This window comes from Phoca vitulina, unplaced genomic scaffold (genome assembly GCF_004348235.1).
Source record: "Phoca vitulina isolate PV1807 unplaced genomic scaffold, GSC_HSeal_1.0 scaffold7, whole genome shotgun sequence".
NCBI lineage: Eukaryota > Metazoa > Chordata > Mammalia > Carnivora > Phocidae > Phoca > Phoca vitulina.
This window is the reverse complement of record NW_022589710.1, coordinates 32,027,029-32,048,097: the sequence shown is the minus strand read 5'-3', so window position 1 is coordinate 32,048,097 and position 21,069 is coordinate 32,027,029. Positions and strand designations below refer to the sequence as shown.

The 21,069-nt window shown below is 40.2% G+C and overlaps 1 protein-coding gene across 3 annotated transcripts in view; it reads right to left on the bottom strand.

Moving 5' to 3' along the window:
- The window catches only part of DAAM1 (dishevelled associated activator of morphogenesis 1), a 161,930-nt gene that overhangs the window by 51,287 nt on the left and 89,574 nt on the right, over window positions 1-21,069 (bottom strand). For all 3 annotated transcript variants that reach the window (XM_032405215.1, XM_032405214.1, XM_032405216.1), the window contains one exon: window positions 3,628-3,699. In XM_032405215.1, coding sequence (XP_032261106.1) covers window positions 3,628-3,699 — 72 coding nt within the window. The remainder of the gene's footprint in view (window positions 1-3,627; window positions 3,700-21,069) is intronic.

Here is a 21,069-nt window from a genome sequence, read left to right as displayed (position 1 = left end):
ACAAAACTATACCCAAATTAAAGACACACATTTCTTATTATGGCTCACTAATACCAAAGAAAGATGTACGTATTTATTCTTTTAACGTTGGAGTGTGTGGAACATCTGAATAAAGACAGACTACATTAAGTCTCTCACTAGTAGAGCTGGGAGATTTATAAAAAGTCAAGAAAATTGAATTAGAATTTCCTTTCCCAGTGTAAGGACCATTACCTTCCTTTCAGGCGACACACTCTTTTCTGTATGTGATAAAATTAGATTTGAATCAAAGATTGTATTCGTTATACTGAGAAAACTGAGGATATGCAGATGAATGTGATATTCTAATGTGACTTTTCAAAATAAAATAAATTATATGAAGTCTAAAGTTTTCAAGCTTCACATTTAGGAAGAAGGCTTGATTTGCAGTTTTTCACAGAAAGAGGAGACATGCCTACCTTTCTAAAGATAGCTGCTAGGCCAACCATGTAGTATGCACCTTGGCATACTCAGGTGAGGCTTGTGGTGGCCTCCTTGGGAGCTCTATGTACTTACTAGATCCCTGCTCACCTGAGAAGTGGGCAAAGGACAAAGTGCCTCCTGGCAGAGCATCTTCTGATACAAGCTACTAAGGTGTACACTGGAACACGCAGATCTGAGAGAGAGATACAAAGTAGGCACGACATCATTCCTGCCTGGGGGTCCGGAGCTAAGCTCCTGCTGGAAACCTTTCACTGGTGTGAAATCAATAAGCCAGTCTGCTAAGCACGCTGAACTTCACCTCACATCCTTCCTCCCTGAGAGCGCACGGTGAAGCCACATCCAAAGGAAGCCCAGGTCCTTCTTGAACCTGTTGCGCTGTACTTTTATTATACTGTTTTTCACTCTTTAAAAGCCAACAGATCACTCCGGGGTCCTTTAAAGAACAAAGCATTCTTGTTAAGAAGCTTATGTAAAGTAACTGAACTTGTTCCACAAATGGCTTCATAGACCAGGAAGTGCTGTAGTTCTCAACCTGGACTGTTCATCAGATTCTGGAAGCACTAAAGAAAACAGATGCCTGCCCCACCTCAGAAAAGTCGGGAGGTCGGGGCGGGGGGTGGGGGGGTGGTTTACCAGGCCTCTCTGACTTGCCAAAGCGTTTTAAAAACTGAGTGAGAGGCAAATTAGAATGGAATCTTTGAGCTCAGACTGATAGGTTTAAATTCCAGCTCTACTGTTCCTAATTAGATGACCTTGGGCAAGGTAACCTTTCTCCAAGTCCCAGACTCCTTTCTATAAATAGCACTTCCAGCACGGGGTGCTTGTGAAGGATTTAAAACAACACGTAAAGTGCCTGTTATACTGCCTGTCACATGCTGCGCGCTCAGGAGCAGTAGTTGCTAGTGATGCTGAAGACAAAGGACGATAACAATGTGGATAAATCCCCTTGAACAAATCCCTAAGCTAGAGAGCTCAAGTTGAGCTGTGGGGCCATGAAACGATTTGGAGGAACTGTATGTCTTTCCAGTCCCCAGGGACAATGTCTCAGGCTCTCTGCTGTGTGTCATTGGGAATTCTCCACTACAGTTAGCAGAGAGACCAGCCAGAACCACAGGAGGAGGTGGTGGCAACAAATTTGGTGAGAAAAACAGAAAATTCAGCATAGGGTTTTGGTCTCATCAGACCTCCTTGTCCGTTATATATGGAGTTCTGAGGTCTCATTAACTCAGGAGTTGTTACTGCATTTTACCTTTAACCCTAGAAAGATACCAGCTCTGTCCTTAAAGGAGCATTAGAAAGCTTTGTTAGGTGTTAAGCACATAAAGAATAGCAAAATGACTGACAATTTAATTGCCTTGAGATACTCTCGGAAAGGATTTCGGATTAGGAAGCAAATACAATTAAAATGTAGATGACTCATGAATGCAGCATGGGGTTGTCCAAGGAGCTGGCCGAAGGAGAAAGGAGGCTCAAAGCACACATCACAGACCTTCTTGTGCAGGAAATGAGCCAGGCTGACTCCATACAAGGCATGGGTTAAGTCACTAAAGGACAAATTAACCTAATTGCCCCCAAAATTTGAAAAAAAGAAAATGCCATAGTATTTAGCACTTCTCCATTTATAGAAGTGAATTCATTAACGAAGAAGCAACTTCCCTTGTTACATCAAACAATGCTGACTTAATCAGAAAGAGAGACAGCCTGCCCCACAGCTCTTTTTTTTCCCTAACAGCCAGGAACAAGAATTTAGAACTTAACCTCCACACGCAGGAAATGTAAATGGCTCTAACTTATTATTGCTTAGGCTGTGCACAGAAAAATCCCTGATGGTCGTCACAAGCCCCACACTTTGCTAACGTATTTATACAACTGCTGAGATCACCCTTTTCTCATCTTTGCCATTGTGTAGGATGCCTTGTATAAGGATGTTGGATGTTATTTTCTGCCGTGCTTTTAGACTAGAAATCCTCGGGGCAAAAGCTTATGCAGTTTCTTCTATAATTTATACAGCCCCGTTCACATTTACTAGGCTGTTTATTATTCATTGTGCAACAGCAGAAGAAATATCTTCAAAGAAAAAGCTAGAAAAGAGGAAGTTACTAGAAGCCAAGGTCTCTGAAAGTTTAGTAAAAAAGTGTGAGTGATTCACATATTCTAATCAGTTTTTAACTTTTGCAGCAGCAACAAAATATTAGATAATGTTTTTTTTTTCAAATGTCTGCCTTAAGTGTTAAGTAGCTAATTCTCCAAAAAGACCCTGGGGAAGGAAGAAAAGGAAAGGTAGAGAAAAGTATTTATTATGGAAGCTACCATCGTGCTTGGATATTATAAACTCAAAGTTGAATCTAACAGAGTGATCTTAAAATCATGAGCGTACCCACAGAGGAAAACACTGTTGCACCACAGGCAATCGCCAGTTTTTATCGACATGAATAGGATCTGATTTACTAAGGCTCAAAGGTTGATGATTTGTTTTCTGCTGCATATTTTAGCTGGGATCAATAGGTGCCCTTTAAGGTGCTCAGAATGCTGACATTACACAGACATCCATGTGATCAGAAGGCGTATTTTAGGCACTGAAAATGCATTTGAAGCAATTACTTAACCAAAGATTTCCCAAGGACATCTCAGCATAATTATTATGTATTTTATTCACCACTTATTCCATAAACTCCCTTTGTTATTTATAGGAGTGAAAGAGTACCTGGCTGCCCTGTAAAATCAAGAATCTAGTAACTAAGCAAGTCCGAGGTGAAGAGGAGAATGGGAGGAGAACAGTGAAGGAATAGTTTCATTGTATTATTTTAAAATGGTATTAACTTGTAGAAGAGTACTGCTATAACAACGCTCCAAATGACTGGTAAGAGCAACTGCAAGTTAAAGTTGAACATAAGCCAGATTTAGATTACATTTCCTCTTACAACATTAAACTCACATATATTTTAGTGTGTGCTGATTTTATGTAAAACACACTGGAAAAAATCATTTTTCCAAGTACCACTGCTGCCCTCCTTCCCCTGCCCCTCCCCGCCAACACTGAGTGTTTGGAATGGAGTTTGGAAAGATAATGACATTTGGTAGTTCTTACTCAAATGAATTTATTGTGCAATTGTGTGCTAAATTTGCATTTTAAACTGTGTGCCACTGAGCAGAAAGTATACCTACAGCAGCCATGGAATTGAGCTGATCGATGTAGAATTCAGGCCAACTTGTTGCTCCCTTGTTTTCTTCCTGATCCTAAACAGAAAGCAAAAAAAAAAAAAAAAAAAGAGTAATATACCACCAGATATATACACACAACGGCCATAAGCACATCTGACTTTCAGAGCATCTAGACAATGACCTATATAAGCCATTAGAAGACAATGATAGAAGATATTTGTCTTCAAATGTTGGCTCTGATCATCAGACTGTTCACTCACCTAGGGACAAGACAGAGTTACAGTCAGAGTTAGGTATGAGTTAGGTATGACAAAGGGGACATTTTCTGAACCATGGATCAAGGGGAACTTATTATTTTATCACTTTTTTAATTTATATTTTTAAAAAATTGAAGAACAATGGACATAAAGTATTGTATTAGTTTCAGGGGTACAACATGGTGATGCGACATTTATATATGATACAAAATGGCAACCATAATAAACCTAGTTACCATCTGTCACCATAAAATGTTGCTACAGTAGGAACACCTGGGTGGCTCAGTTGGTTAAGTGTCCAACTCTTGATTTCAGCTCAGGTCGTGAGATCAAGCCCTGAGTGGGGCTCTGCCCTGGGCATGGAGCCTACTTAAGATTCTCTTTCTCCCTCTCCTTCTGCCCCTCCACCACCACCCCGGCTTGCCCGCCCACTCGCTCGCTCTCTAAAAAAAAAAAAAAAAAGTTTTTACAGTATTATTGACTATAAAGGGGAATTTAAATGGGAACTTAGCCACACTATGATACGGCATTGTTTTCCTTCAGGGGCACAATAACATTGGGAAGGGCACAGTGCTTGTTGTGAGGAAAAAGGATCTCTAGGTCCTGTGAGGCACTGAGGACAGCATTGCTCAACTATTTGTCTGGATGAAATCCACAAAAGAAGGAAAATTGTCTTTAAAAATGACCATAGGATTTGGCCAGTTGTTAATTAGACTATTTTAGTTAGTTTATTCAGACTCCAGAAAAAAGTAAAAATTTTGAAGGGTTTCATTTGATGTAACCAAAACTAGGTACTGCTTCCGATGAAAAGGTAGAATAAAGCCTGACACTGGATGGAAAGTAGTAAAATGAACATACATTACTCACAGGCCCAGCCCTCAGGCTGTGACAGCTTGTGAGTTTGAGAAATGCATCTGAGCTGACGGGAACTGGAACCCAGGAATTCAGGAACCCTTCCTAAACCGCTCTGGCCAGTCTTTCGTCTTACAAAACAGGGTGGCCTGAAGCCAGCACCAGGGCCCTCAGGGCTTCTGTGGATAGTAGCCCCCAGCCTGAGCCCTCACTTCCCCCCAAAATCAGGGGGCTGTGGCTTCTGCTCCATGCCAACACCGAGTCCATCCGAAGACGGCATTGTAGTTGGAGCTTTCCAGGCATGTTTGCACACCTAAGTGGCTGGAAGTCATCTGTGTGATCAACTAGACTCGAAGAGGAAAATTTCGGCATTCTCTAGCTTCACGTTCAGAGAGCACCTCCGTACAACTGACATCCCCTGTGCCCTTGGAAAAGATGCTGGGCCAGGTGCACGTAGCTGCTATGAGACAACGAAGCAGTTACTACCGATTTACTGATGTCAGAACCCAATCTTTGGGACAGCAGTTTCAAGGCGGGGCTTTTAATTTCAGCCCTATACTTGACCTCAAAAACACTTTTTCTAAGCAAATCTTTTTAGGCGCGTCTACTGTGGCAAGATAAAAGAAATGTAATTTCAAAACTATTCGTTAAGTAGTCACAAAAAGCAGGCAAAGTAAGTAGTGCTTACGGTGCCTTAAAAGCTGGCAGTAACAGATACCTGAACTTGAGCAGTTGCACGAATTTCATCTGGAGACTGAACGAGCCAGATGATGGGGACAACGGCTATAGCAGCAGCTTTGAAGTTGGACTGCGTTACACTCGCATGGTTTTAAAAAGCTGAGGAAATCTGATGAGTTTTTAGAACAGTCCTCGGTTAAATATATTGCTTAAATATAACATGTTAATAAACTAGCTACAATGGCAGTGTAAATGCTGAACCCTTGTCTCCTCCTAAAATGGAGTGTTAAAGTTAGCAAAACCCCGCTGTTACCAATGTATTCAGCAAGCCAAAACCCACAGCGACAGCCAACGGTATTTGAACCTATAAAATCAAATAGAAGGTGCCAGATCTTCCTAGTCCCTCAAACTAGGGCAAGTTTCCAAAACTACAACAAAATCCTGTCCCGTGTCTGGGGTCCCCTGAGAGTCTGTCTGTTGTAAGCTTAACTGTCATGGTTAATAGAACAGGAGATCATTTTAGAAGCTGAAGATTAGTATATAGAGAGAAATCTTTACACTTTGGAAATGCTTTAGTAATGTAAACATATTAAGAGTAGACCTAGATACTGTAGTCAAAACAGGGGAAAGAAAACTTCATTTTTATTTCACATGCTTCAGTGCTGAGAATATCAAATGAGCTAATGTATGTAAAAGCTTCTCGTAAAAGTACTGTTATCACTATATTCCTGGGGGTGATCCTCAGGGTTCTTCATTTTGGCAATGTGTCTCCAGTTTCCTCTGTGCAATTCTGGTCCTTCTATACAGATGTGCACTCCAGTAGCCAAGTGAAACACATCTGTGCATCAATTCTCGGCTCCTACTTTGTGCGGCTGCTAGAGTCTATAGTTACGCAGAGCCACAGGCCAGAAATAGATGAATGCAATTGTTCTTGCAGGGGGTGGGGGTTCCTTCAAAAGCACTGGACACCAAGACATGCTGAGGAGAAGACTCTCTCCTAAGAAGTCCATGAAAGAAACTGCTGATGAAAGTCGAGGTGTCTGATATTCCCGGAAAGCAACTGGGTCCTATGTGTTACCAGCCTCTTTTTCATTCTCCCTACAGAATGGTTAATTTGTATTAAAATCTAGTTTAGATCCCTTTTAAAAGTGCTACAAACATTTATGTTTATATGCCTATCTTTAGGTCTATTAAATAATTACTCTTTGAGCCATCTGCCTCCCCTCTATTTTCTTTGTTACAAAGAAACAAGTGGAAAAATAAACAAGATTGTATAGACTGCGTTAGTTGTAATGGAAACAATAGTAATATCTAACACATTCATAGCTTATGAACAAACATTAAAAAAATTGTTCTAAGCACTGTGTTCTTCATGTAATCTACCGGATGAGGTAGCCACTGTTATTTCACTCATTTTAGTGAGGAGGAAACAGAGGCAAAGAGAAGACCAGTGAGTTGCCAAAGGTCATCTTGCTAGAAATTCAGAGGCAGTGGGAAAGAATTAGGGCAACCTCTTTCCTAAGATTAGACCTTAGATTAATCACAAGCAATATACAGTTAGTGCAAAGCTGGCCTTTCACTCCTAACCACTTTACTGTATGAGAAATTCAAACATGGTGAGGCGCCTGGGTGGCTCAGTCATTAAGCGTCTGCCTTCGGCTCAGGTCATGATCCCGGGGTCCTGGGATGGAGCCCCGTATCAGGCTCCCTGCTTGGCAGGAAGCCTGCTTCTCCCTCTCCCACTCCCCCTGCTTGTGTTCCCTCTCGCTGTGTCTCTGTCAAATAAATAAATAAAATCTTAAAAAAAAAAAAAAAAAAAAAAGGAAAGAAACTCAAACATGGTTAGTGGCCAAAAATGAATTTACTTTTCCCTAAACCTTTATTGCTATCTTTGCTACATTCAACATTTCTGAATATTATTCTAATTCTGAATATTGTTCTAAGGTCTGATGTCTTACATGGATGACCTCTGATCCCTCTTCTCCAGACTTTTTCTGTGGGACCTCTTCTGCCCCTCTATCAATGCCTTATCTATATATATATGTGTGCATACAGACAGCATTTATGAAGCTTTTCCCTAACCTGTTCTCCTGTTCTGTTACACACCAGTCTAATAGCCATCTTCATGGGGATTTCTCAAGAGCGCTTAAAGATGAGCTAACAGCACTAAGCAGTTCCAGACACTGGAATTGCAAACAAATCCCTCCCTAACCCATACACATCTAACCCTGCTTTTGACTACTGCCTTGACCGATTCTATTAGAACTTTTCTCTAGTAAGCAAGGATATTAGCTTCGTTCTATTCTTTAAAAAAGCTGTTTTTCCTTCTCTTAAAATGGATTGTAACACTAAATGACATCTAGAGAAGGTTTTGCCCTATGAGAATACAAATTCTAGCAATCACATTAAATCCTTTTTCATTCTCCCTACAGAATGGTTAATTTGTATTAAAATCTAGTTTAGATCCCTTTTAAAAGTGCTACAAACATTTATGTTTATATGCCTATCTTTAGGTCTATTAAATAATTAGCACTGAACTGATATAAACATTTTATTTTGTTAAATCTTCTGATTACTGTTTTTAGATATTATCTGCAAATATCACTTATTTTCAGAGCGATGGGATGGTGGAAAGATGACCAGATTTTCCATCTGAAGATGAGATTCCAGAATTTACTTTTTGGTTTACTCAGTTGGCATTTCTTGGTAAGTTTAGTATCCCTGGGCCTCATTTTTCTCTCTCCAAATTGAGAGGGTAAGACCAGACTGTTTCTAAAGTCCCTATAAGCTCTAAGATTCTACAGAACTCTAATAGTGAGGTGTCATGGAAAACCAGTGTGCACTGTCTTTAGTTTGAGGGCCCAATTTCTAAAACCAATGATTGTTTTTTTTTTAATTTATGTTCTTCAGTGACTCAATTACAAAATACTTAACTTTAAATAGCTACCTTTTTTTTTAAATTTTTTTATTGTTATGTTAATCCCCATACATTACATCATTAGTTTTAGATATAGTGTTCCATGATTCATTGTTTGTGCATAACACCCAGTGCTCCATGCAGAACGTGCCCTCCTCAATACCCATCACCAGGCTAACCCATCCTCCCAACCCCCTCCCCTCTAGAACCCTCAGTTTGTTTTTCAGAGTCCATTGTCTCTCATGGTTCTTCTCCCCCTCCGATTTCCCCCCCTTCATTCTTCCCCTCCTGCTACATTCTTCTTCTTCTTTTTTTCTTTCTTAACATATATTGCATTATTTGTTTCAGAGGTACAGATCTGAGATTCAACAGTCTTGCACAATTCACAGCGTTTACCAGAACACATACCCTCCCCAGTGTCCATCACCCAGTCACCCCATCCCTCCCACCCCACCCCCCACTCCAGCAACCCTCAGTTTGTTTCCTGAGATTAAGAATTCCTCATATCAGTGAGGTCATATGATACATGTCTTTCTCTGATTGACTTATTTCAATAGCTACCTCTTTTATAGGGTAATTGGACAGGGAAAAAAAAAAACCCAACATTAATTTTACTATTTCTCTAATCCAACTCATTCTATTTCCTTGGTAGGTTGATAGTCATGTGTAAGAGAATATTGGTGGACAAACCTTCTTACTGGATGAAGGCTCTTGACACTTCACTTTGCTTTCAGCCTGCACTAACTAGTTTGAAGCTCTTTTCTTGTTATCTACTTTGTTCCCATTGTCTCAAATTCTGAAGAAACAACAAAACAAAACAAAAACCCCTTTGCTAGAAAAGGAAACTGGTATAGCACAAGGGACCTTCAAGAACATTTAGTTTTTGGGATGCCTGGGTGGCTCAGTTGTTAAGCGTCCGCCTTCGGCTCAGGTCATGATCCCAGGGTCCAACAGCAGGGTTGAGTATCAGCAGAGACTGTATAACCCATAAAGCCTAAAATGTTTACTATCTGGCCCTTAATAAAAAAAAAAAGTCTGGGGCACCTGAGTGGCTCAGTCGGTTAAGCGTCTGCCTTCAGCTCAGGTCATGATCCCAGGGTCCTGGGATCGAGTCCCACATCGGGCTCCTTGCTCAGTGAGGAGCCTGCTTCTCCCTCTCCCTCTGCTGCTCCCCCTGCTTGTGCTCTCTCTCTCTGACAAATAAATAAATAAAAATCTTTAAAAAAAAAACAAAAACATTTACTTTTTTTTCTTTAAATCAGGCTTTAATTAACCAACTCATTTAGAAGATAAAGAAATACATAGTTTTTCTAACTTGGCCTCATTTTCAACTGGCACATTTTTTCATTCCAAATCTCTGGTCAGTGGCTAGTGAAAAAAATTCCAAGAGATCCTCTCCGATTCTCTTTAAATGCATAAGAGCGCATTTATTTTTTCCTCAACATCACTTTGCCCGTAAGAATAAATTCTGTACTATTTCTTTGTACTCCTTCTGAGGTAAACATTCACAGCTAAGCCCCAGACTTCTGTCTCTCACGTCATGATCATTTCTCTCTACCAATCCAAGCTGGCTGTGTTCCCCTTTTCTATCACCATCAACAGACACATATTTGAATCTTCAGCCACTCACTACTTATAGGCAGGCAAGTTAAGTAACCTCACTATGTGACTCAGTTTTAGTTTCTTTATCTGTAAAACGGGTGCTTACTTCATAGGGTCGTTGTGAGGATTTAATAGATTATTACAAGTAAAGAAAGCACTGAGAACAATACACACAGAACATGCTTGAAAAATGTTAGCTAGGATGATAAGGATACTATTCCAGAATCTCCAGCTATGGCCACTCTAAGTCCTTGTTATGCTAGGACTATAAAAATTTGGAGGTACATTTGGCGGTAATTGCTCAAATTTAAAACACACACACACAGCCTGTGACCTTCCTTTAAGTCTACTTTCAGGAAGTTAGCGCACAATTATATATTTACACCTTTTTCACTGCAGTGCTGTTTGAGTCAGCAAGTAACAAAGTGAACAAATATATGGCAAGGAAGATGGCTGAATAAATTACTTTGTAGCAGTAACACAGAATGAAGTAGAATTATGTAATCACATTCAAAATGACCAAATATAGTATGAGGGGGCAGGGCAGGGAGGAATGCCTTCGAATATCATTTCTCATCTGTAGGAAAAAAAAATTACACTTAACATACAAACATTTCTGGAAATAAACACAAGAAAATTGAACAATGGCTACCTCTGGGTAGGTCTTTTACTTATTAACTTTTGTATAATTCAAACTTTTATTTTGCCACGAACATGCACTATTTTCACAGAAGTTCTAAAGCACTGTATATTCTGTTAGGACAAGTGCTTTACTTTTTCAGATGATCTGTATTAACATGATCCTGCAACATTTGGGATATCTCTGTTCTCTACACCTGGGGCACTCCTCTGTTCCCCACAGCAAAATGTAAAAACATTTCCCTATTGTCTCCTCACTAGATTTTCTATTTCTATAACACACTACAACCCTAATATCAAATGTTCATGTAAAGGAATTTTATGATTTGGACTAAGATTTATGTACCTGAAAGATGCTAAAATTTTCAACATTTCCACACTTACATATTTGTGTGGCAAACAATTTCTTAGTAACAGCTAAAGTCTTTCAGTGAGACTCAAAGCACAGTTTAAAAATTAAGTCTTTAAGAATAACTTCTTTTGAAATTACCACAGGGCAAATTTTTAACAGGATCATTTTCCAAGTAATAATATGTAAGAACTGGTAGAGTTTTTCTTCAGTTTCAGATGCTGTTAGTAAGACCCAAAATAGGTTGTACAAAGGTCAATTAATTGCAAAGAACATGTTCTGTGGTTGTTCACTAGACCACAAATCACAGGCTGAAGCAATATGCACTTGGTCAACTAAAGTCATAAATCTCCACGTTCACTGTTACAAACCTATGAGGTTCTTAGAAAATACTTGTGAAAGACACATCCTTTCACTGTCTAGATTGGCTAAAAATCCTCTAACGATGTATAATAGTACCACCAACTCAAAAATAGTAGAGACATATTAAAACTAAATGAACTTCAACAGCAGAAAGGCACTGTTTCAGTATAATACAAAATAAAATTCATTCTGATAATTTTTATTATAGGACAAAGGCAACTAAATACTAATAAAAAGCTGTCCCATTTATGAAGAAAATGGTACTAGAAAACATGTTAACTCTGATCATATGTAGGATCAAGAAATCCCATCCTTGTTAATGATCAAAATAGCTACCTGTGCCATTGTCATTGCTATTTTGTTTTTCATGGACCCAGCCCCATATACTAACGAACGCAACAGATGTTAACTAAATTTACTCTGTTCCTAGAATTTTTACAGAATACTAAGGACAAAGGGGCAGATGGGCCAAAATATTTTATTCTATTAGGTATGACTCCCTGATGGGTGTGTCATCTACTAAACCCAAGTGAATGATAGGAAATAGGTGCCGAGGAACAGGTCCAAGGAACAGGGAAGAGCAGGGAAGATGGAAGATGGAAAAATATTTTTCGGAAGTCCTTACTGATAACTTCTGCTGACTTTCCCTTCTGGCTCAGTAATATTGTAATCAGCATCTTCTCAAAAGACAGTCATGGTGAAGCAGGGACTACCCTGACAGACCAGGGGTTGGCAAACGTCTTCTGTGAACCGCCAGGTAAGTGTCTTAGGCTTCAGGGGCCACACAGTCTTTTGTAACTACTCAACTCTGCCCTGGTACAGTGTGAAAGCGGCTACAGCTAACACTTACATGGAGGAGCACTGCCATGTTTCAGTAACACTTTATTTACCAAAAACATTTAAGTGGCTGGATTTGGCCCATGGGCCACAGGCCGTCACGCCCTACGCTAGAACAAGCTTGGCTCTCAGGAAGGCGGGAATGCATCAAGTTCCAACTTGGTCATCAATTATTTCCCAGGTTTTCTCCTCTCCTGGAAGCCACTCCATCTCCAGTAAAGCCCAGCCCCAAGTTAGGATCAGCTCACAATGTGGAATTTGCCTGGTAACTTGCATTGTTTTCTAGAGAAGCAGCAGGACTTAACCATGCCTGAAAAGTCCACCATCTTCCCAAGCTCACTGCTCCTTGAAAAGTAGCTTAATCCCACTTTTTTAAAAATAGCATAGGGGCACCTGGGTGGCTCAGTCCGTTAAGCGTCGGGCGCTTGGTTTTGGCTCAGGTCATGATTTCAGGGTCATGAGATTGAGCCCCGTCTTGGGCTCCGCACTCAGTGGAGAGTCTGCTTGGGACTCTCTCTCTCTCCCTCCCCCTCTGTCTCTCTCCCTCTCTCTCTCTCATGAATGAATTAATGAAATCTTTAAAGTAGCATAGCGTCATTTGGTCTGAGCTTTGCCTCCAAATCTTTGTCTTGTTCTTTCACTGGGAAGAGAAGCAGCGGCAGGTCCACAGACCTGGAATTCCTGAGACCGTTGTTGCTCAGTCCTTCCAACAGCCTTCCCTCCAGCCCCTCGCAGTGGGCTAAAACTATACCCTACATTTGAAGCTTGCCGAAGGGAGGAAGTTGGTTTCAAAGACTAATTCCTACGTTGTCACATTTCAAGACAGTCATGCGGTCCCTGGGACTGCCAATCTGGTCACACTGTTTGGCCACTGGCACAATTACACATCAAGTGGGTCTGCTGCCCAAATCCGGCTGGGCCCACACAAAGAATGATTACAGAACAGCAGCTTCTGCATCTGCCAGGAAACCCAACACCTCCTCCTAAGCCTCAGAATGTCAGTCAGTTTCTGGAAAGACTGGAGGCTGACGTGCAGTAACAATGGCTTTCATATTTAGCATTTAGAACCATGTCAGAGGAGCAAATCTCCTTCCCCATTTTTCCTGGTGCTGCTGAACATCTGTATGTTTTTAAGGAAAGCCATCACATAATTACATAGCAAGGTCTTGGACCCTAGAGACACCCTAGTCCAAGTTTCCCCTCACAGGGGGTCCCTCATATAAGGTCACCAGCAGGTGATCGATCCTATGTTCTCTGAGAGAAGGCTTCAAAGAGTCCACAAATGTTTGGAACCAGCACCCTTACTGTTAGAAAATTCACCTTAGACTGAATTGACAGAGGTCTCCTTATAACTTCAAGAACTTGTTGGCCTTAGTTTTGCCCTTGGGAACTGCATGGAATAAGTCTAATTTCTCCTATGAACAATAACCCTGAAAATATTTAAACAGTTTGAATAAAGCTATTATGTCCTCCCAAAGTCTTCTCTTTACCAAGCCAAAAATTCTCCACTGGCTATATAGCAAAAGTTTATCTTCCTCAATTCATAAGTAAATCTCAATTTTTCCATAAGTTTACCACACCCTCATGTCTACTCTTTGCAAAAGTAACTCCAACAAATACATTTAAATCCCCGAAAGGGATCTGCTCACGTGTCATTGATGCGTAACTCTAGACAGTCTCTAAGAGGTCACATGGAAGATTTCTGACCAAAATATCTACCCAAGAAGAAACACAAGTTCTTGCTTTCTTGATGGTTCACAACAAATAACATTTATGATTTAGAATAAAAGATACATATCTCATGAAGCACAGTAAAACACATGTAGTTCATTATTTTATTAAGTACATATATTGTAACAACACTGGCCATAAACTCAATAATAAAATAGGTCTTAATAAGATTGAGGATGCTTTATCTCTAAAACACAAATATAAGTTAACAGACTTAAAAAAGGGTGAATAGGACCTAGGCTCACTAGCTGCTGAGAAACTTTCTGGGAAGTTTAAGCTTCATTTATTGGATCATTGCTTTTCAAGTGTTTGGATTCCACTTATCCTGCCCTTGCTTCTGTCCTGTACATCATCCTTTCAAACATCATAGGAATTTCTTCCTTGTACGAGTGTGAAGTTTAACACCTCTTCTGACCCCCGAGCTCTGCTCTTTCCAGATATAAAAAAACTCACTAGAATCCATATATGATGCACATTTTCCCAGAGAGCCTCCTGCTATCATATCATGTACTCCAGTCTAAAATATGATTCAAGATCTCAGATCATTTAAAATAAGTTAGCCCCTTCTCTATCAATTCTTGAAGTTTACAATTCTATATTGATAGAGGATAATCTTTAAAAGGTAAAATCATGGCATGAACTGGTATCAAAGATTTTGCTGAACTCATTAATAAATGAGGGAACTAAGAAGATGTTACAACAGGTTCAAAAGAGAATCTAAAGGCAAAGGCGTATATAATTATGTATGTGCAAATAAATGCAAAAATGGTCATCAGGACATAATCAATTGTACTGCTACTAGTTTTTTTTTTTTTTTAAACATTTTTCAGATTTCTTAAATAGCTCAAAGATGGTAAAAAGTGAAGAACACTCTGAAGAGTGCTACAGACAGAACTTTCGGTACATTTTTCCCCCCATTTCAATATAACTACACTCTAGCAGAATAACAGATGCATGACTAGTACTTCCTGGATGAAGAGGACACAATCTATAAAAATGTGATGTGGAAGCCAAGCTGTATGACTAACACTCTATCTGCTCTAGGCTCCTCACACCTAAATTACCCAGATGCTCAGGCTTGCCCAAAGCTCTTGCTCAAGAACACCTATCCTCTCCTGACCACTTCACCTCAATCTGCCAGTTTCCGTTGCCTCGCCATGGCTGTGTGGCATGGTTTCTATTTGTGTATCACTGAGTTTCTGACTTGAAACCACTGAGACCACTCTACTCTGTCCCCCTTATACCCACTGTTACACCGGTCCTCTATCCTCCCCAGAAATTTGTTGGATGAATAGTCGGGGTATTTCTAAGAATTCTTGCACAGCTCATTTGAGGGGGGAAAAACAAAAAGCTGTGAGCTCAAGTGAGTTTAGACCTGCTCCTAATCCCTCCCATTCCCCAGCCAGAAAAAAAGCTATAATACCCAACCACTGTTCCCTAATAGTTTGGTCTGGAGCCCAACACCATTTAAGAGTAACACATAGCCTACACTGAGAGCAGTAGGGACACTATACTGTTGAATGCAGGACTTCTCAAGGGCACAATAGGAGCAGAATCCCTCTGCTCAACATGCCCAAAAATTCAGAGCTGAACTGAATCTAAAGAGTCATTTGCTTTCCTTCTCATTCATTTACTCATCCAATAAATATTTATTGAGTTTTATAAAGGCCTAGGCACTGTACTAGGTGTTAGAACACATGGATAAAAGAACAAAGCTTCTGCTTTCCTTGTTAGTGAGACATGAAAACAGGACATATGAGACCGATGAGAATATGCTTTCAAACATTAGCACTGAGAGTTTCTTAGAATATCACAAACTTCTGACAATAGGTTCTCAGTTATTACAAGTACAGTTACAAAGAATTGTGCCCACTTGTAGACTTTACTCCCTTTTTTCATCATGATAAAAAGAAACAGCCAAGTATTATTAACTCTCCTGCACCTTTACTGATCTCCAGTCTTTATCAATGTATCTTCTAACTTCAAAATAAAAATCAAATGTAAGCATTCCTAAGCTCAACTGGGAAAAATGCTTTGAGACACTTGTTGATAGCACAAAATGTTCCATTAGTATTTTTTATCTGTCACAAGCTTTATTTACGCTAGTAAAAATGATCAAATATTTCTGAGTGAGCTGAAATGAAACACTGCACATTAAAAATAAGGCTTGTGCTACTTCTCAGCCATCTATCATTTTTGTTCTCCCCCAAATCGCAAACCCCAGAAAAAGAGTGCCACTTGAAAGAGATCTAGTCTTCCTATGAGGACGGCAGCAATGGAACATAGAGAACAGTAATAATATGACTTCAAGAGTAAAGAGACCAATGGCATTTCTGAAACAGCTCAGGGGCTCAGTCTGTTCCAACACCCTGTTCTTTCCTGAAAAAGCCTTGGCTGACTTTCCAGAACCAAAATCTTAAAAGTCATATGCTACAGGATCCTGGGGGAAAATGCATTTCATGTGCTGATATATCTAAGAAAAGAGCCACAATCTTTACTTAGAACTAAAAGCAGAGACTTCACAGTCCACTTCCTAAACTACGAGGCATTTATTTTATTTATTTTAACAAGTCATTTCTTTGGCAAAGCACTTCACAGCATGGAATATGACTGGAGCCTAAAAATCTCAATCAGTGTAACTTCAACATCTGAAGCCAATTTTAGATGACAATTCCCCCTCATTTTCATGGCAAAGAAAAAGAAACATTCTCCAATTATTATTTTCAGAAATGATACAAGCCCACATTCCCCTGTTGCCTACGACACAAAGGTATACAATGGCATAAAACAAATTACTTCTGTGTAGCTTGGTAAGAGTCAAGCCTTTGACCCACATGCCACCATGGAGTGCTACGGACCCAGGTACAATTCAGTCCAGCTGGCTGGTGAATTAACATGTTTGGACACATGGCTAAACCCGTATGCAGGTGGAAATCCAATCAGTGGTGTCAATGCTTCTGCTGCTTCACATCTTGCTACCAGATTTGCTGCTACCAGACCAGCCTTTCAGAATGTCGTAAAGCAGGTTTTGATGTTCTGTAACCTGCTCTTGGGAAAACAATCAAAGTGTGTTTATGATTTGCAATATATTGCTTAATACAAGGCTATAAAGAGAGGGCTTTGGAAAACAGTAATTAAGCTAAGCAGAGAATCAGGGGAAACAGTAAGCCCATAAAGGCATATTCCATTCAGAGAGCCATTCTCAGGAGGACTGTGAAAAATGCTAGGACAGGATTAATTGTCCCCAAGAAGGGCAGTCATCACTACATTTCTGATTTTAAGTTATCATTTACTCTATGGCCTACTACTGAATTAGCGGCAGCACTGTCAGCAGAAGAAATAAAAAAGAAAAGCATCAGTTGGAAGATGTCACCATCTAAGAAACGCCTACATGTGAGGACGTGGGGAAGTACATCTTAGAGACTGAGGAAACAGCGAGCCTTTCCTTACATAGGAGGACAGATAAAAGGAGACGATCTTAAGACTGCTTAAGGCAAATGTTGTTCCCATACTGCATTGAAGAACAAAAGAATTTAAGACACTGTAATTTAAAGTTGGTATTCTTTCGTAGACTTTCTACTGTAACCCATTTCCAGCTCCACGAATTACTAGGTTTCTGGAGTATAAGGAATTCGGAGAACCCCAAATTAGAAGTATTAGCAGCATATTCTAAGTTATACTGGAAGCTCAGTTTCTTCCCACTTCATGAGGGGGTGAAGCTCTGAAATGCACTCAGCAGAATATGGATTCCAAAGTATTAGGTGTGCTAGCGCTATCAGTGAAAAGAATAAAATAAATACGTATATAGGAAAAACTCGGGAAAAGAGGTTTTTTTTCTTCTTTGATACCTCTCCTAAAGTGGATACTTCCTTCCACTGATGTCCCTCATAGACCTATCTCTAGGAGATGGTGAAATCAGGCAGGCTTGGGGTATCCGTTCTATGAAACTAGGTGCCTTAGCACTTAGAGAGTCTGCAGAAGACCAGGGAAGACACCCAGGGGGGGAAAGAGCACGGAATATGATACTTACGTCCAACTACAATCTAGGAGCAAGAGGAGCCCTCCAGGACAAGGATGGCAAAATTTGCTACATATGCCTCATTCTCCCACCATGTGTCATAGCAGACATTGGTAATTAATTATCACGCTAGTCTTACTGACTCCATTCATAACCTCTGAATGTTTCTCCAGGCTTCAACCCCCAAGTGTTCAGAGTTGGTAATCTAAAGATAAACCTTTCTGCCAACTCTGCTTGAGGTTATTCACAGTGCAGACAGTCAACCAGGGAAGGAAGCCACAGTTCTAAGGAATACTGAAACCAAGGATGTGCATTGATCTGGAGGGTCTCCTGTGCTGTGTGGCCCTCAGGGACCCACTGAGCTGGTGATAATCAGAATAGACAGCTAGTTCTGGATTCTCAGATGTGAGATACAGTAATATCCCTTTCCATCAGAGATACAATTATCACTGAGAAACTCAACGTGTATTTCTACACCTACAGATTGCAGAGTTTTGGAAGTGAAATAAGAGTTGTGCCTACGTGCTTCAACACACACACAGGCAAGGGGCTCAAAGGGCCTCACAGAGCTGCATTTAGAGGCTTGGTTCCACAGCAGCACTGTTAACAAGTACTCTATGGCAAAGACTGAGAGCTCCAAGATAGTCCTGTACTCCTAACTCTGCAATTAACACATGATGGAATCTGTTCTGTACCAGAGCTGTCAAAAGGAATCCGCTTAAGAATTAAGATTTGGAAGTCAAAGATAGCTGTTCTATGGCAGCAGCTGAGAACCACTGCCCTCCCAGGGATTCCATTCAAACCCCAAAACTACAAATCTTTTCCAGCGACTGCAGCTCAAGTAGGAGTGTTCTCCCCATAGGGCAGCACCAAAGTAGGCATGAATGACAAGCACAGAGTGAAAGCTGGGGGAGTTGCTTCTCTAGCCCCCATTCCAGGGGGAAAAATAGATCTCCACAGGACACACAACACCCTCTCTCCCCATGACTCCACATTCATGGATTTGTCAAACCAAGATACCCTACTTTTTCCAGCTCTGTATCACTTACTTGTTTTCATTGTTGTTTGAATGATTCTAAGTGAACACAAATACAGGGTCATTCTCTCCCCCTGCCCGCCCCCACCTTCCAGCTTGGTGTTCCCTATTTACAGGGAAAGTAAGGCCTTCGATAAAGGGGTGTTACTCACTGCAGAAATGCAAGTATGAGGAAGCACAAAAGAGAGACGGTATCCACAAAGCAGATACATACTCGCCGTTTTTACAATGCTATCAAGAACCAGAGTATTTATAGACTGAAGAATCAACAATCCCCAAAACCAGGAAATGACTTGTATGCAGAAACTAGTTCAGAATTCAGGCATGGGGGATAGACACACAGCAATTACACATCTTAATTCCTTTTTTTTTTTTTTTTTTTAAGATTTTATTTATTTGACAGAGAGAGCACAAGCAGAGGGAGAGAGAGAGAGAAGCAGGCTCCCCGCTGAGCAAGGAGCCCGATGCGGGACTCGATCCCAGGACCCTGGGATCACGACCCGGGCCGAAGGCAGCCGCTTAACCGACTGAGCCACCCAGGCGTCCCATACACATCTTAATTTCTTAACATCCAAAGGAATCGAGGAGTATGAGAAAGGAGAAGGCTTTCACGATTTTTACAGATGCTTGAGATGAAGGTACTCTGGTTAGAGGAAGACGCAAACCACTGTGGCATTTCCAGCCACAGCCGGTCGGCTCCCCTGTGCAGATGCGCTGGCTCTGCACCTGTACTTTACTTGCCCTCAGGGAAGTGGCTAGTGCCTCAGAGGGACTTCCTGTGTTGGGTGATGGCAGACATCAGCCAAGAGCTTGCTAAAGATGGAAACACAGTGTGCCTGGGTGTGGGACTGAGGGTGCAAAGAGGTCTAGAGGAGAGGAAGAGTGAACCACACACACAGCAGTTTCCTTTGTAGTCAAATCAAACAAACATAATGCTGAGTGAACTGTCCATTTTTATACACTTCCAGTGTTTTGTACTTTTGTATGGCTTTTTATGGGTATTTGAATGGAATGCTTTTCATTTTCCAAACTTTGGGTTTTTCTTCTTTAAATGAGCACTTTCTATTCCAGTAATTTTTACTTCAGTTTGATTTGCTAAGACATATTGGAGAAAAATGGAAGAACCTGAACGACAGCTTCTTGTATCTGAAACATTCAAACTTCAGTAAAGTGATTGACCAGGGCAACAGAATACCAGTTCCCTCCCCTCAGAGGTTGGCAACTAATCTGCTGCAGGTATAAATTGTTACAACAACTTTGGAGAGTAATTAAAGGTGAAAATGTTCTTAGCAAACAACCCAGTAATTACATGTCTTGGTGTTTATGCCAGAAAAATTCTCAAACACATGCACAAGGTTGTTCATTGCCATATTTTTTTAAAACAATGAAAAAATTGCAAATAAGCATTATCCAAAGGGGTATAAAATAATTAAACTGTGGCGTGTTCATATAATGGAACATTAGATTGCAGTTAAAATGAAGAAATACCATATACTGTTTATGAATATATACATGCAGAGTAAGGTTATAAATACATGGGCAAGGAAAAGAAAACACATAAAACCTCCAGAATAGGTCACCTTTGGGCTTCCACTACTATATTTATAATGCTTTATTTTTTAAAAAATCCATAGTGATTATGATAAAATGTTAGCATCTGTTCAACATGGGTGTTTATTATATTTTGTACTTTTTTGTATATTTAAAATTCACAACAAAAATTTATAACACTTTATCCCACGAGTGGAAGGGAAAGTTATCAGAAATTTGTTAGTTTTCTTTTCTAGAAATTTTCAAGAATGCCAATTTCTCAGAACCCAGAATGTCTGCTCTGGTAATTAGGTTTAAGATTTCTAACAATAGTGGTATCTGTGCTAAAACATTGTTTCATTATCTCCTCAACATTGAAGTTTTGTTTCCTTAGCTTATTTTTGGAAATCACACAGCTAGAATGCACTACTGAGTTATAAGGCTGCAACTCTGGACAAATGTTGCTGCTGAACAGGGCACTTGTAATCCCAGCTTACTTCAACCTAATAAATTACTTATTTGTAAAGTTGACTCATTTAGTAGAACCTCTTGGTGTTGTGTCCTACTGTGATGGGATTTTTCCCCACTGCAAAAAAAAAAACAAGAGCAATGTTTTCATCTAAAAACTCTTATTTC